Here is a 13,829-nt window from a genome sequence, read left to right on the forward strand (position 1 = left end):
AAATTTATAAAAAAATCTACAAAAGCTATCGCCCATAAGAATATTTATTGTCTATATAACAACTTCACAGAACCCTGTAAGTAAACGCTAGATTAGAATTCTTATTAGGTTAAAGAACCCCACTGTTTTTTCTATTTGCTTCCCTCCCCCTCTCCGCCGCGTCCCCCGCGCCGCGCACCGCGCACCGCGACCGGTTGTAAGGGATCGTGTGAAAATCTTGCACGACGGCCGGTAGTTATGATAAAGTATTTTTATTATTGATCTATCGTTTAAGTAAGTAGCAGTGTTTGAGTGAGCTTTATCTGTATACGTTTATAATTATTAATTATGTTATTATATTTTTATAATGTTCCATAGCAGGGCAGGCAGAGGGAACCTAGTGTTAAGTAACGTAAACAAAGTGTGACTGTAAACGCGACTGATTGTGGGTTCAATCCCCACACGAGAAAATTAAATATTTATATATTATATTAGTTTTTTTGTCTACATCTTTATGTATACTTACTTCACTTTACCCCTATCTTTAATTCATGGTTCTTTTACTTTCAATGTGTAGAAAAAAAAGATATAAAAGTGTGGGTTAAGAGAAAGAAATAAAATATTTTTTAATCATTTATTACATCAAATGCATCGCATTGTGATATCGAACAATAAATATTGGTGTAATACCTTGTATTGTATAATAACGATTTAACTAGTCGAGTTAATTCTTTTATACATTTATTACATACACTTTGACATTAAGATTGACAAAAAAAAGTGTATAATATTAAAAAAATTGTATAAAACACTTATAAGTTTATTTTATACGTATTATGTATATTTTAGTATTTATAACTTGGCAAAGTAATAAGTAAATGATAGTTTTATTATTTTGATATATTATAAGCTCAATGCTCTTTAGCTACCTTCTGATAAGTGTCTGTTAATTTATTTACAGATATATGCTGCCTTTTTCGAAGATGAAAAGGACAATATCTGTTAGTAAATTATGAAGAACTTAACAGAGAGTGTTATATTAATTCTGTATAATTACTTTAAAAATAAGAACACAAATGGGTATATAAATTGCCAAGCTGTAAAATATTATATAGTTATTGCATTACCGTGAAGTTTGAGTGACAGTTTAAAATTATTACGTATTTAGTATATTTCATGCTAATCAGGCGGAGAAAATGTATGTTAGATTATTTTAGCTTTACGCTGTATCTTGCACATAGATAGACGAAGGGAACCTGAAAATCTAGTATTAAGACACTCCGTTCCCATTAAGTCACTTCCATTTTCTTCTAAATTCTGGAGATATTGCACGTTGGGTGACGGAACTGAAAAAAATCTTAACATACCAAATCGTAATGGCTGCGAAGATTAATAACATATTAAACACATTTGAGAAAGGTGTGGCGTTGAGAAAGCAGAGTAGGTAAGTTATATTTAATATCTTGCTTCTTTTAAAATGTGAAAAATGCCTTATGATATGTTAAACCGATAATAATACTAAACTGTCACTTTATATTAAGTGTAATAGATATATTAAGTGATATAAATACAACAATATATTAGAATTAAGCTTAACGGAATGAAAAAGGCTAATGAAAAATAAAAAAATCTCGTCTTTGGCTAATTACTGGTAGAAATAATACACGAAGAGTAAAAAATTGTACTTCACAGGTAAAAAAAGAGAAAAAAATTGCATTGCTCTTTTTTAATTTATACAAAGTTATTTATTATCTGTGATCTATTTTGACTTTAAACTGTCAATTAAGCACATACAAATAAAAAAAATCGCATTATCAAATTAAAAAGAAAGTACTAAGTAGTGTTTTGTATATTATATTACAAAATTATAATGATTAGACAAAACGTGTCGTTATATTCCCCAATTAAACATGCACTTTAATTTAAATATGAATAAAGCGGCGAAAGGAGTGGCTTTCCACTGGATTCTCGTTATCACGCAAAAAAAAATCAAATCACTGGTGCATTTACAAGCAGTAAGTTTCCAACCAATTATTAGATAAAAGTATATTATTTTAAAAAATAGCACCAATATTAAATATTAGTACTTTATTATTATTCTTTTCAAGCAATATTCTTGATGCAAACGAATATTATTAAGAAAATGCATTGTACATAATTAAATTGCTACCATACTATATATTTAAAATCTTCGAGTGTTTAACACTAAGTAAAATACATTATATTTAACTCGTTTTCATATTTGTAAACGAAAAAAGTATCAGATTGTTTCAGCGACTTAGAATCGAGTTCCGAGCAAAAATATAAGAAAATAGGTAAATTGATTCATAATTTAGTGGAAGAATATCCTCTGTTTACACAGTTCAGATGTTTTTTCAAATTTGTGTTGCCTTAAATAATTTTATAGTATATCAATATACGCTATTAGCACTTCTGATGTTATTTTACAACTGTAGGTTTAAATCTTGTACATTCTAAAACCTCAACAAGAAGCATGACAATATTTTAAATTAATTATCAAAAATAAAAACCCATACATACATACAAGATACGCGCGAAAAATATGAAATATCCTTTGTAGATGGGTAAAAATGAGGAAACGTGTCTTTTCCATAATTATTAAATTATAACAGAAAATAATAATAAATACATAGAGCGGTAGCTCTTATTCTTATCTATACAGTTGTTAATATATATTTAAAGTAATACCAAATACTGCTTATCTTTATAATATGATGATGTAAACAGATATGTAAAGTTAACTACTAAATTATTTAATATGGTAACACTTTTATGATGAATTATTAGAAGTTTACACCCATATTCCTTGAATTTGTTTTACGGTCAACCCACCTCATCCGGAGGAATGATTTTGTTTGTATTATTTTTATTTTCTTGCTTTGATACACAAAATGCGACTTTGAATTCCACCACTCAAAAAGCGTGAAGCTTTAAAAGAATAATAATATTTCGTTTCTTAATGCAAGAAAGAAATGTAAATTACATAAAGTATATAAAATGTGGGTGTAAAAGTCTTTATTTCATTCAAATATCCAAACATAGGCCCTAAACAACCAACAGACAACTAAAACAATTAAACATTAACGTATGTTAAAATTTACAAAACTACAACTTAAATTGTATTATCGCTACAATAATAGAAACGTACCTAGTATTAATTTTATTTGGTCTCATTTTAGTAACGGGTTCAACAAAAAAAAATATTATACATTAAAATTCCAGATTAAATACAATATAATAACTCTATAGCGAGTAGTAACATTATCTATAACCGGATGAATATTTATTTATTATCTGTGTAAATACTTTGGCGCGCCCATCTGTCAGTTTGACAGCGCGTCAATTTAACAGCTACATATATTTCATCTACAGATTATTAATTTAATATTAAAATTATTATGATTGATATATTATATTGCATAGTCGGTTTATATATTATATTTTCTACAGTATATTGAATAGTTGCCATTATATATAGATGTATGTATGTATATTAAGGTGAAAAAACTCGTAAACTCCTGAGTAATGTTGCCAGGACATTTGCCAGACATTCAGCTCGAAGGGCCAATTGGCCTTCCAAAGTGGAATTAGTTTCTTGACCTTGTGTTTTGGAGTTATGTTCGTGAATAATTTGGGCCATTTCGGCTCCAGCAAGGTCCTTGAAGGCGGCGGTGACGTCGTGGACACGGAGAACCAGGTTTCTAGTTTGGAGTGGAGCTGATGTATGTCTTCCTAGAGCCTAGGTGATTTATTATAAATATAGTTAATATTGTTCAGGAAAACATATATTTAAATATTTTATATATAGATAAATTCTTTTGCTCTAATTTTATAAAACGAAGCTTTAGTAAAACAAAATTGCACTAGACATTAGAACATTATAATTAAAATTGCGATGTATTTCGTTATACACAATAGTTTACGTTTCAATATAAAGAGATGATATAAAATATTTAAATAAATATACAATGCCAAATTCCCTACAATACTTGTGAGTTTATTCATATCTTCAATCCAATTATTAATTATACTCACACAAAACTCTAATATCTTACCTGTGCCAAGTCAGCCAGCCGTCGTAACGGTGTAAGGCAGTCGGCGAGCGCGGCAGGCGCTGGCGATGAGTTACTCGTACCGAGAGCTCCAACTAGAGTGCGAGATGCTCCCACGAGGGAAACTGCACATGATGTTAGCTCATTGCGAGCTCGCTAGAGAAATCGTATCTTGTTATTTGAAATTGAATTTTGGACATAGCAAGAAAAAGTAAAGTTTTTTATTTAATTTAAAGCTTTAACTAATGTTTTCATTGTAGGTAAAAAAGTTGGTCTAAGCTCAGTGACAAAAATTTTCTTTACTTAGATTTCCTTAATATCTTTTCTAGAAATAGGTAACTATTTCGAAAGCAAGTAACACCAAAAAGTAATGGGAATAACTAAAATTTCTATTTCTAATTGTATATTCAAATTATCAATTTAGACTATTCAAAAAAATAATATATAAGAAAAGTTGTAAAAATTACCTGAAATTTAACTTCATCAATATCCTCCCCTCCACCGTGCGCGTGTTGGTGAGAACATTTTTGGGCAACTTGATGCAACCTCTGCAATAATCCATCTACCGCCACTTCAGTCTTACAAAGCAAATTCTCTATAGACACATGACCATTATTGGATTGGAACTCGGGAAATTTCACTGTAGGCGGAGAAGGGGGCGTTGGTATATCATCAATAACGTCTTCCTTAAATCTGACATGATTTTGAACTTTTCCTGTTGGACTTGCTGTGTCCCGCTTTAATTTTCTATCCAAAGGAGGACTAAATATTCGGTCTAATGGCGCCCCGTTCAAGAGATCAGGTCGATTGCTAAAACGTCTACCCATTTGTGGAGAACAGAGTGATAAAGCTGTTGACATATCCTTTTTTTTTAAAATTGTATTCTTCGTTTCGGAGTTAGAGCGGACGTGACGATTTTGTAATGTCATGGAACTGTAATTTTGATTTAATTTTTGAGATTCATCGTCTGTTAGTCTGTTTTCGATTTCAAGATTGCGATAAGTGTTCAAATTTCTTTGGAAATGCGGTGATCCAATGCTGGCGAGTCGTTCTGTGCGTATTGGAGATAATTTTGGTGAATTTTTCATTCTAAGGACTTCAATACTTGGAACAGGGGGAAGGGGTGGTTTCTTAGGCGGAAGGAGTATCGGTGGAGGTGGAGATAAAACTCGATTTTCTAGTCTTGGTGGTAACTGTGGTGGATTTTGCCCTTCATTTATGTCACACACAACTTTGTAATTCAGTTTTCTGTTATTCAGTGTACTGAAGTGATTGGTTTTTATGTCAACTGCACTTAATTCAGTATTTGTACAAGTGAATGAGTTTGATCTCGGTCTTGGCGCAGGAATTGGAGGTACTTTGGGGGGTCTCTCAGGTTTTTTAAACTCGGTACTTTTTCTTCTGGGTGGCGGTCGGATTTCACAAACATCTGGCATCGAGTCAGAATTTTGAATATGACCTTCTATTTTTTCGGTTTCATCGTTACTATCGTCGCTTTTGTTTTTATCTTTGCTACAACACGAAAACATGCCTTTTCTTTCTACAGTAGGATATTCAATTATGAGTGCGTTTCCATTAGCATGCTTATCGCCTATACTTTTTCTTTTACATTTCGGTGAGTCTGACTTTTGATTTTGTGGCTTACTTTTGTCTTTTAAAAGTAAACTGTTCCGGGCATCACTTAATCCTTTCACCGTAAACATATTTCTAATTTCGCTAACACTAAGAGCTCCTTTTATCACATCACCATTTGGCTGCTTTATATCGCATACAGTTTGTTCGTTTTTGGATTCATTTGTATTAATATTAATAGAATCTCTATCTAACGTTGATGAATTGGAACCAGGCGGTGGTGGTATTATATATGACATTATTTCTTCAGGTGTTAATTCGATAGCTGGAGTGACTTTAACAGTTGGAGGTTGTATAGTGACATTAGCTATAAATTCTTCCAATTCATTACTTTTTGGTGTATCTTCTCTATCTGCGAATGATGGCGGTACCATGGGTAGAATTTGAGGCACTTGTGTGGAACAGTCTAACTCATCGGGAGTTTGGGGAGGAGGTATTAAAGTTAAATCTATAAGCTCGGCGTCGTTATCTATAATACTTTCTTGATAGTAATATGGGAATTCCGATGCATTTTCTGCTCTATTGCTCTTTTCACGTAGTTGTTTTAAATATTCCTTTAGGTTAGTCTCCTTCGGGTCTAATGTGGCGTCTGGACTATGTAAGCCAAAACTAGTCCTGACTACTTTGTTAGTAGACTTTTGGTGTTTCCGTATAGGACTACTGGTTGGTGTGTATGATGAATCATTATCACTTTCTGAATACACTACTTCATTATTAAGAGCTAATAAAGCGTCTGTTAAGCCACAATTATTTAGAATCGCGCTTAAGCCTTGTGTTTGTCGTTTCGTCAGTTCATCATCACCTTGTTCAGTTTCAACAGACAAACCATTTAACCCCTGGTTAATAGTTTCAGTCAAAAGTAACAGCGAGTCGCTATGCTTGAGAATACCAGGCGCATCGTCGACATTCGACATTCTGCTATTATTAGATTCTGTATCGCTTTCTAAGTGATCCACACAAGTTTCTTTACCAACTAGTTCGTCTCGCAAGACCCCATTATACGCAATATCATTAAAATCACAATTCTCAGTCAAATATTGTTCAGAGTTTTCAACTAATTTTTGCATCTCAGCAACTCTACGCAATACTTCCTCGTTTTTAGCCTCAACTATTCTTGGGTTGCTTGCATTTTCTAATAATTCCATAGATAACACACTTTGTAGATCAAATCCCATACCATCATCGAGATAACAAGAATCATTCGGATCAAATAATCGATAATCATTTCTTTTGCACTTATCGAATTGAATATCTTGACCATGAGGATTGTTATCATATCCTACGAGAGGACTGCTATTGTTGCTGTGATTTCTATTAGCGATGCTAGTATTCATATTAGAATCTAGGTTAGTTTTAAATTGTTCCGGAGTGGAATGATAGGGGGGTGGCATGCTATATATGGCGAAATGTTTCTTAGCTATTATCAAAGGATCGTCGTAGTGTAAGTAACTCCATTTGGCCGGTGTAACGTTGTGCTGTGATAAGTATGGTGGAGCTGAAAATTAAAAATAAATATTCAATTTAAGTATATTTAAGTAAGATGTTGATGTATTTTTTTTTGTTATTGTACATGTAACAATTATAGGGTTGAGTCCAATTGAAGCTAATGTTTAATTTTATTAATGTTTTTATTTCTCCAGTTTGACTAGACGATGCATTGGCATCCGGCCAACACGCTATACTCGTATTTATAAAACTAACATTTACGGAGCAATAAGGTTTGTTTATTTGTTTACCGCATAACGTTGCATATTCGTAAAAATAAAATAAAATAACTTACCAATATCTTCAGTGAGAGGCTCTCTTTCTAACTCTACGTTCAGCTCCTTCCCAGTTGCGAGACGATAGTATCTACAAAATATTATAAATTATATAATTTTATAAAACCATTTTTGATCACATAATATATTTTATTACTTCACTGTCTCTCAGGATCTCTTTATATAGCAGGTAGAGAAAACCTAGTGTCAAAACGCGTTCGAGGCAATGCGTGTTGAGTGGCGAACTCAATATTGAGCTTTGCCTTCTTACTAGAACGTGAAAAAGAAAATATATATTTCATTCCCCAATGTGGTAGTCGAACCCACAACCGTCTCATTTAAAGTCACTCGCTCGAGCCCCTGCGCTACGATGATCTCCTTCCTACTTCTTCTTCTTTCTATTTTCTTCGAAATGTGAAATACATGAATGTTTCAAAAACAGTTATTTTATAACTAACGTTTAAATAAAGTTTTATTTATATGTAGAGTGGCTACAAATATACATACCCAGCAATTACCAAAGGCATTTCAGCCGCATCTCTCTCATCCATCAAAAGAGCAAGAACACGATCTCTCTGTAAGAATATGGCGACATCTGCGCTTCCAGAACATTCGCTTTTCACACGAACACCTTCCACTTCCTCTAATGTCGCTATGGATTGTGGCTGGAAATAGAGTTGAGAATTGATTAGTATTTGGAAAAAAATAAAGAAAAGTAAATAAAAACTAGATATTATTTATGTATTTCGTCGCTTTGATGGTGAGAACAATCCACTTATTTATTACAAGTTTCGAAATAAAGTGAAATTAATTAATACTATTAATATTAAATTATTTAATATTATTTTATCGAAAACTAACAAAAATCGAATTAAAAAAGTCAAATTTTCGTCTTATTACCTATTTAAAAATTTCTTATGTTCGATAGTCCAGTTGTCTAGAAAGACTTTTATACTTTTATTTTATTTTTTAAGATTATACTATATGCCTTTAATCGTGTCTATGTAACAAACACATTGTACCTATGCTCACAGTTATTTCCCCAATAAAATCGTTGCCATTTGACTACTCTTACGAAGTCATAAGAGTGTCCCAAAATTTTAATAAAATAGTAAACACTATTTTTGTCTTTTGATTGTTATTTTTTTATTGAATCATAAAGTAGGGAACGATGAGTCTTAACACTTATTGCCTACCCTGCCGTGTGCGGGATACAGCGTGAAGCGGATTTGTTTGTTTTTAATCATAAAGTACATAGTACTCTTCCTTTAATGTATGTAAATGGCCGTGGGCTTTATAAGAATTGCAATATAACCTAATAAAAACATTTCTACTTGTCTAGAATGTTTGATATTTTCATAAGATTTTTTGAACTAAAATAAATAATAAACAACTTACCACACTACTACTCCTCCCAACGATCTGACTAAGACCAAATCTGGGTGATACTAGCAACACTCGTTCTGGACGACTACTGCTGAAGCATTTTGCACCATAGCTTGGTAATCCTGCTACTATGTCTAGGTAGTGAAGCTTGGCCTGAAAACAAATGAATATGACTGACATGAACTTTTTTGACATGTTTTTTTTTGTTTTAGCTTCGCATTGTATACCGCATGTAGCATTTGAGACACTGTGTATTGAGTTGCAGAACTCAACGCTGCGCTTTTTTCTTGTTAACAGAACGAAAAATGTTAATAATTCTTTCTCTGTCACATTTAAATTGAGACGGTATGTTTGCTGTGTGCATATAATCACAAAATAAACTATGTTACATAATATATGAATCTATCTAATTTGTAAATGAAGGTAGCAAAGTCACAAGTAAAAGTATATGTTTTATATAAAATTTACTTACTTGTAATTGAGTCAAATGTCGCTGGCTGCCCGTCATTTGCGCGTTCAATTTTAAGAAGTGTGCCACGAGACGCCTTAATTCTTTACGCTTCATACTCTCAAGTAAACTTCCCGGCACAAATCTTTCCAAGCCGAATTCTCTTCTGAAATTATTAAAAATGAAACTAATAAATTGAAATATTATTAACAATTGAACAAATATAAAAATGATGTTTTTAATGTCGTTTTATAATAATTATATTTAATATGTGCACATTGTATAAATATATTAAAAAAGTTTTGGCTCAAATGTCATTGCCAATGTGGTGTAATTGTGATAAAAAGTGAGTGAAAATATTTATTTATGTAGTTAAGCAACGTGATAGTTGAGATCATCAATAACTCATTTGAAAATAAGAAGTACTGCTCAGCAGTATTTCTAGATATCGCCAAAACATCTAATAAACTTTGGCGCGAGGGACTACTATTTAAAATAAAACAGTCGCTACATTTATTTCTTGAAGGACGTTTTGAAGTCAAATATAATGCAGCTAAATCCTCTATATATAAAATAAAATCAGGTGTGCCTCGAGTTAGCATTATAAACCACCACATATGTTATACCTTATTTTCACGGTAAATCTTCCTACTTCAAAATACACTACCATTGCAACTTACGCAGACGGCGCAGCGACTAGACTTTTACAAACCCATTTGACACTCATTGAACAATGGATAAACAAATCTGTGCAGGTAACCTTCACTATAGAAAAAATCTCATAAGCAGAAGGAAGTTTGATATCTTGGCATGCGCTTGGATCAACGCTTAACTTGGACAAAGGACCAAATACAACAAACAAACTTACTCAACACCTTTCACAGTCAACTTAGCAGGCGACATATTATGTGCCAACGCGTGCTGATGTATATGCAAGGCAGCTAGACGTAACGCTACATCAGGTTGCAGTTCTGGAGCAAATCTATCTTGAGCTACATCATTACAGCATTGAAGGTAGAGGTAGTCGAGAGCCGCTAGGTCCTTTTGGGCTAATTCAGCTGACGATGAAGGCATGAAGACTACGCGGAAGAGGCAGCGCATTTTGTGTGAGCCTGGGCGGGCTGCGATCTGAAATTTTTGGAAAATTATATTGATTAAACAATTAAATTTTAAGAAGTCAATTCATATTTTAGACCCATGAGGTAGTGGTAAGCTTCTTAATATTATTTATTACTGTTGTAGCCAAGGAGGCCTGAACATTGATTAATATAACAAATATTAAATATCTTACCCGAGCCAAAGATTCCTTAGGGTCCAACAGTGTCAGCTTGTTCCTTCTCAAACTTTTCACATGTTCTACCACTAAATTAAAATGTTCTTCAGCAGTAATACACAGTTTATCTTTCAAACTGGTGACTACATCAGCGACGGTGGTCGTCGTGTCGTATTTAAAGGACTTGGTTTGACCATTTTCTAGAAAAACTTTGAGAACATTCGCCATTGGAGGTAAACAGAGATCACCGAGAGAAAATGCAGAAGGCTGAAAAAGAGAAAAAATATATATATTTTATCTGTAAAAGTCATATTTATTAATAATCGATTAATTTTATTAGCTTCATGATCGTAAGAAAATTGCATTTGCTTTAAAATATGAATACATGCTAAGTCGCTACAAGAATCTTTTATTTTCTTATCAAGAAGAGAATTTTTATAATTTTTTTAAGCTACTGTTTTTACTATTTTCTATATATACTTATAGGCGTTTGCAAATGAATCATGATTTTTCCCAGTTTTCTTCAAGTAATACATTTCGCATTATATTTCGTACAATAAATAATGATACTCACAGGATACATAGGCGCTCCATTCAACTGAACTGAATCAGCAAACCTAACCCTAGGAGGTCTAGCTCTCAATCTAGCCCTTTTAGCTGCAGATAAGAAAGCAGATCTTCTCGCCAAGTTCCCACTTCTCGCGGGTTGACAAACACGCAGTGTTACACGATCTGAGCACGCTCGAACTGCGGCTATCACGTGTTCGCGTGCTGCTGAGCTTACGTTTTCGCCGTTCACGCATAAGATTTGGTCACCAGGCTCCAGCTGGAATGCAAAAATTTAATTCAACCATGTAACTATATTTTGTCGTTTAGAGTCAATGACGATTTTCTCATAATTATTAAACTATTACAAAAAAAGAGTTCTCATATTGTTGCATCCACGATGAGTCACTCTGTACTCTTCTATTCATCTACTTAAAAGAGGATGTACATTTTTTTTTTTTTTTTTTATGGAAAAAGGACAAGGCAAACGAGCGTTCGGGTCACCTGATGATGATCACCGCCGCCCACGACCCCGTGCAGCACCAGAGGAGCTACAGGTGCGTTGCCGGCCTTTCAGGTGGAGATAGACGCGCTTTTTGAAGGTACCCATATCGTACCGACCTGGAAACACTGCCGCGGGTAGGCTATTCCACAGTTCGGTGGCGCGTGGAAGGAAATTCCTACGAAACCGCACAGTAGTGGAGTGCCACGCATCCAGATGGTGTGGATGATATTTAAGTTTGTGACGTGCTGTGCGGTTAGAAAATTCGGCGGCAGGTAACAGGTCAAACAGTTCTTCAGAACACTCACCATGATAAATGCGATAGAGAACGCACAGCGAGGAGACGTCTCTACGCAGAGCCAAAGTGTCAAGCCTTTCACAGCTTACTGGGTCCTTAATGATTCGGACAGCTCTACGTTGTATGCGATCAAATGGGTCAAGCTGATACTGGGGTGCACCAGCCCAGAGATGAGAACAGTACTCCATGTGTGGCCGAACCTGGGCCCTATATAGAGCCAATCGGTGTTTTGGCGTGAAGTACCGTCTCGCTCTATTGATGACCCCCAGTTTCTTCGAGGCCAACTTGGCCTTGCTTTCCAGATGATCGCGATACTGGCAGTCACTCGAAACATTAAGGCCCAATATGCTGATACTCGGCGCGGCTGAAAGGGGAGTGTTCTGAAAGACTGGCGATACGATAAATGGGGTTTTTTTTGTGGTTAACGCGCAAACCTGTGTCTTCAGGGGGTTAAATTGGACCAGGTTCTTTTCACCCCATGAAGAGACATTCTCGAGGGATGCCTCAACAGAAGACACAAGTTTATTTCGGCACTGTTCAGCGTTTTCCCGAGAAAGACTTGCGCGGCCGGAGTAAACAGCGTCCACCGTGCTGTCATCTGCATAGCAATGAATGCTAGAATCCTCCAGCATGTCATTGATATGCAGAAGAAACAGCGTGGGGGACAGCACGCAGCCTTGGGGAACGCCAGCGTTCACGGGCATATGTTTGGAGCAAAAACCGTCGACAGCGACCTTGATGCTGCGCCCAGTGAGAAAGCTGGCGATCCACCTGCATAAGTTCTCGGGAAGCCCATAAGATGGAAGTTTAGCAAGGAGCGCCCCATGCCACACTCGATCAAAGGCCTTCGCCATGTCCAAACTTACTGCTAGGCCCTCTCCTTTGCTTTCAATTGCCGCAGCCCAACGGTGGGTAAGGTAAACCAGAAGATCACCGGTCGAGCGACCATGGCGGAAGCCATATTGACGGTCATTAATCAATCGGTGATCCTCTAGATAAACCAAGAGCTGGCTATTGATGATGCTCTCCATGACTTTTGAGAGTAGGGAGGTGATGGCAATAGGCCTGTAGTTAGATGGATCGGAACCATCGCCCTTCTTCGGGATCGGGTGGATAAGAGCGCTCTTCCATGAATCTGGGACTACGCCGACTGAGTAAGAGTGCCGAAACAAACGCGTTAGCACCGGTGTCAGCTCAGGAGCACAAGAACGAAGCACTAAGGGGGAGATGCCATCTGGCCCGCTCGACTTATGGATGTCCAAAGAGGACAGAGCTCGCCTTACAGCTTTTTGGCTGAACTTAACCTCAGGCATTGAGCTCTGGCACCGCGGGATGGTCGGTGGCGTTGATCCTTGGTCATCCAAAGTCGAGTTCGAAGCAAAGAGAGCGCCCAGGAGATCGGCTTTCTCTTTCGCCGTATGGACCAAGATGTCATTCCCCTTGCGTAAAGGCGGAAGCGAAGGCTGGCTGAAGTTGCCGAGTGCCGCCTTTGAGAGCGCCCAAAACTGGTGAGTTCCGGACGGGTAGCTCTCAAGCTTCTCGCCGATTTTGGCGATATGCTCGGACCTTGCTTTGGCAATTTGCCGCTTAAAGGACCTAGAGGCCCGGTTATACTCTCTTTTTGAGGCTTTCACCTTCGGATCCTTAGTAACCAGTGCCTCGGCCCAGATTTGATATGCCTCGCGTTTGCTAAGGGCAGCGAGTTTGCAAGACGTATCAAACCAAGGCTGTGACTTGCCACCGATGGGCACTACAGTGCTAGGAATATAAAGTTCCATGCCCTGCAGAACCACGTCGGCAACAGCAGCGGCACAGGTACTAGGATCATCAGAAGAGAAGCAAACCGAGCCCCAGGGATAAGATGAGTAAAATGTACGCATCCCATCCCAATCTGCTGACTTGTAGTGCCAGACGCGACGAGTTGCGGGTGTT

At 36.1% G+C, this 13,829-nt stretch overlaps 1 protein-coding gene across 1 annotated transcript in view; it reads right to left on the minus strand.

Annotated features, from left to right (window-relative positions):
* Nucleotides 1-1,817: 1,817 nt before the first annotated feature.
* LOC146529106 (uncharacterized) overlaps nucleotides 1,818-13,829 on the minus strand; it is a 143,863-nt gene continuing 131,851 nt past the window's right edge. The window contains exons 5-14 of the mRNA XM_085202290.1: nucleotides 11,126-11,377; nucleotides 10,570-10,818; nucleotides 10,147-10,406; nucleotides 9,303-9,444; nucleotides 8,843-8,983; nucleotides 7,952-8,109; nucleotides 7,465-7,535; nucleotides 4,520-7,179; nucleotides 4,056-4,208; nucleotides 1,818-3,739 (exon numbers count right to left, since the gene is read on the minus strand). Of these exons, the coding sequence (XP_085058416.1) occupies nucleotides 3,494-3,739; nucleotides 4,056-4,208; nucleotides 4,520-7,179; nucleotides 7,465-7,535; nucleotides 7,952-8,109; nucleotides 8,843-8,983; nucleotides 9,303-9,444; nucleotides 10,147-10,406; nucleotides 10,570-10,818; nucleotides 11,126-11,377 (4,332 nt within the window). The 3' untranslated portion in view covers nucleotides 1,818-3,493. The remainder of the gene's footprint in view (nucleotides 3,740-4,055; nucleotides 4,209-4,519; nucleotides 7,180-7,464; nucleotides 7,536-7,951; nucleotides 8,110-8,842; nucleotides 8,984-9,302; nucleotides 9,445-10,146; nucleotides 10,407-10,569; nucleotides 10,819-11,125; nucleotides 11,378-13,829) is intronic.

Source organism: Heliconius melpomene, chromosome 18, assembly GCF_056956725.1.
Source record: "Heliconius melpomene rosina isolate 202511_hmr_F chromosome 18, ASM5695672v1, whole genome shotgun sequence".
In the NCBI taxonomy this organism is placed as follows: domain Eukaryota; kingdom Metazoa; phylum Arthropoda; class Insecta; order Lepidoptera; family Nymphalidae; genus Heliconius; species Heliconius melpomene.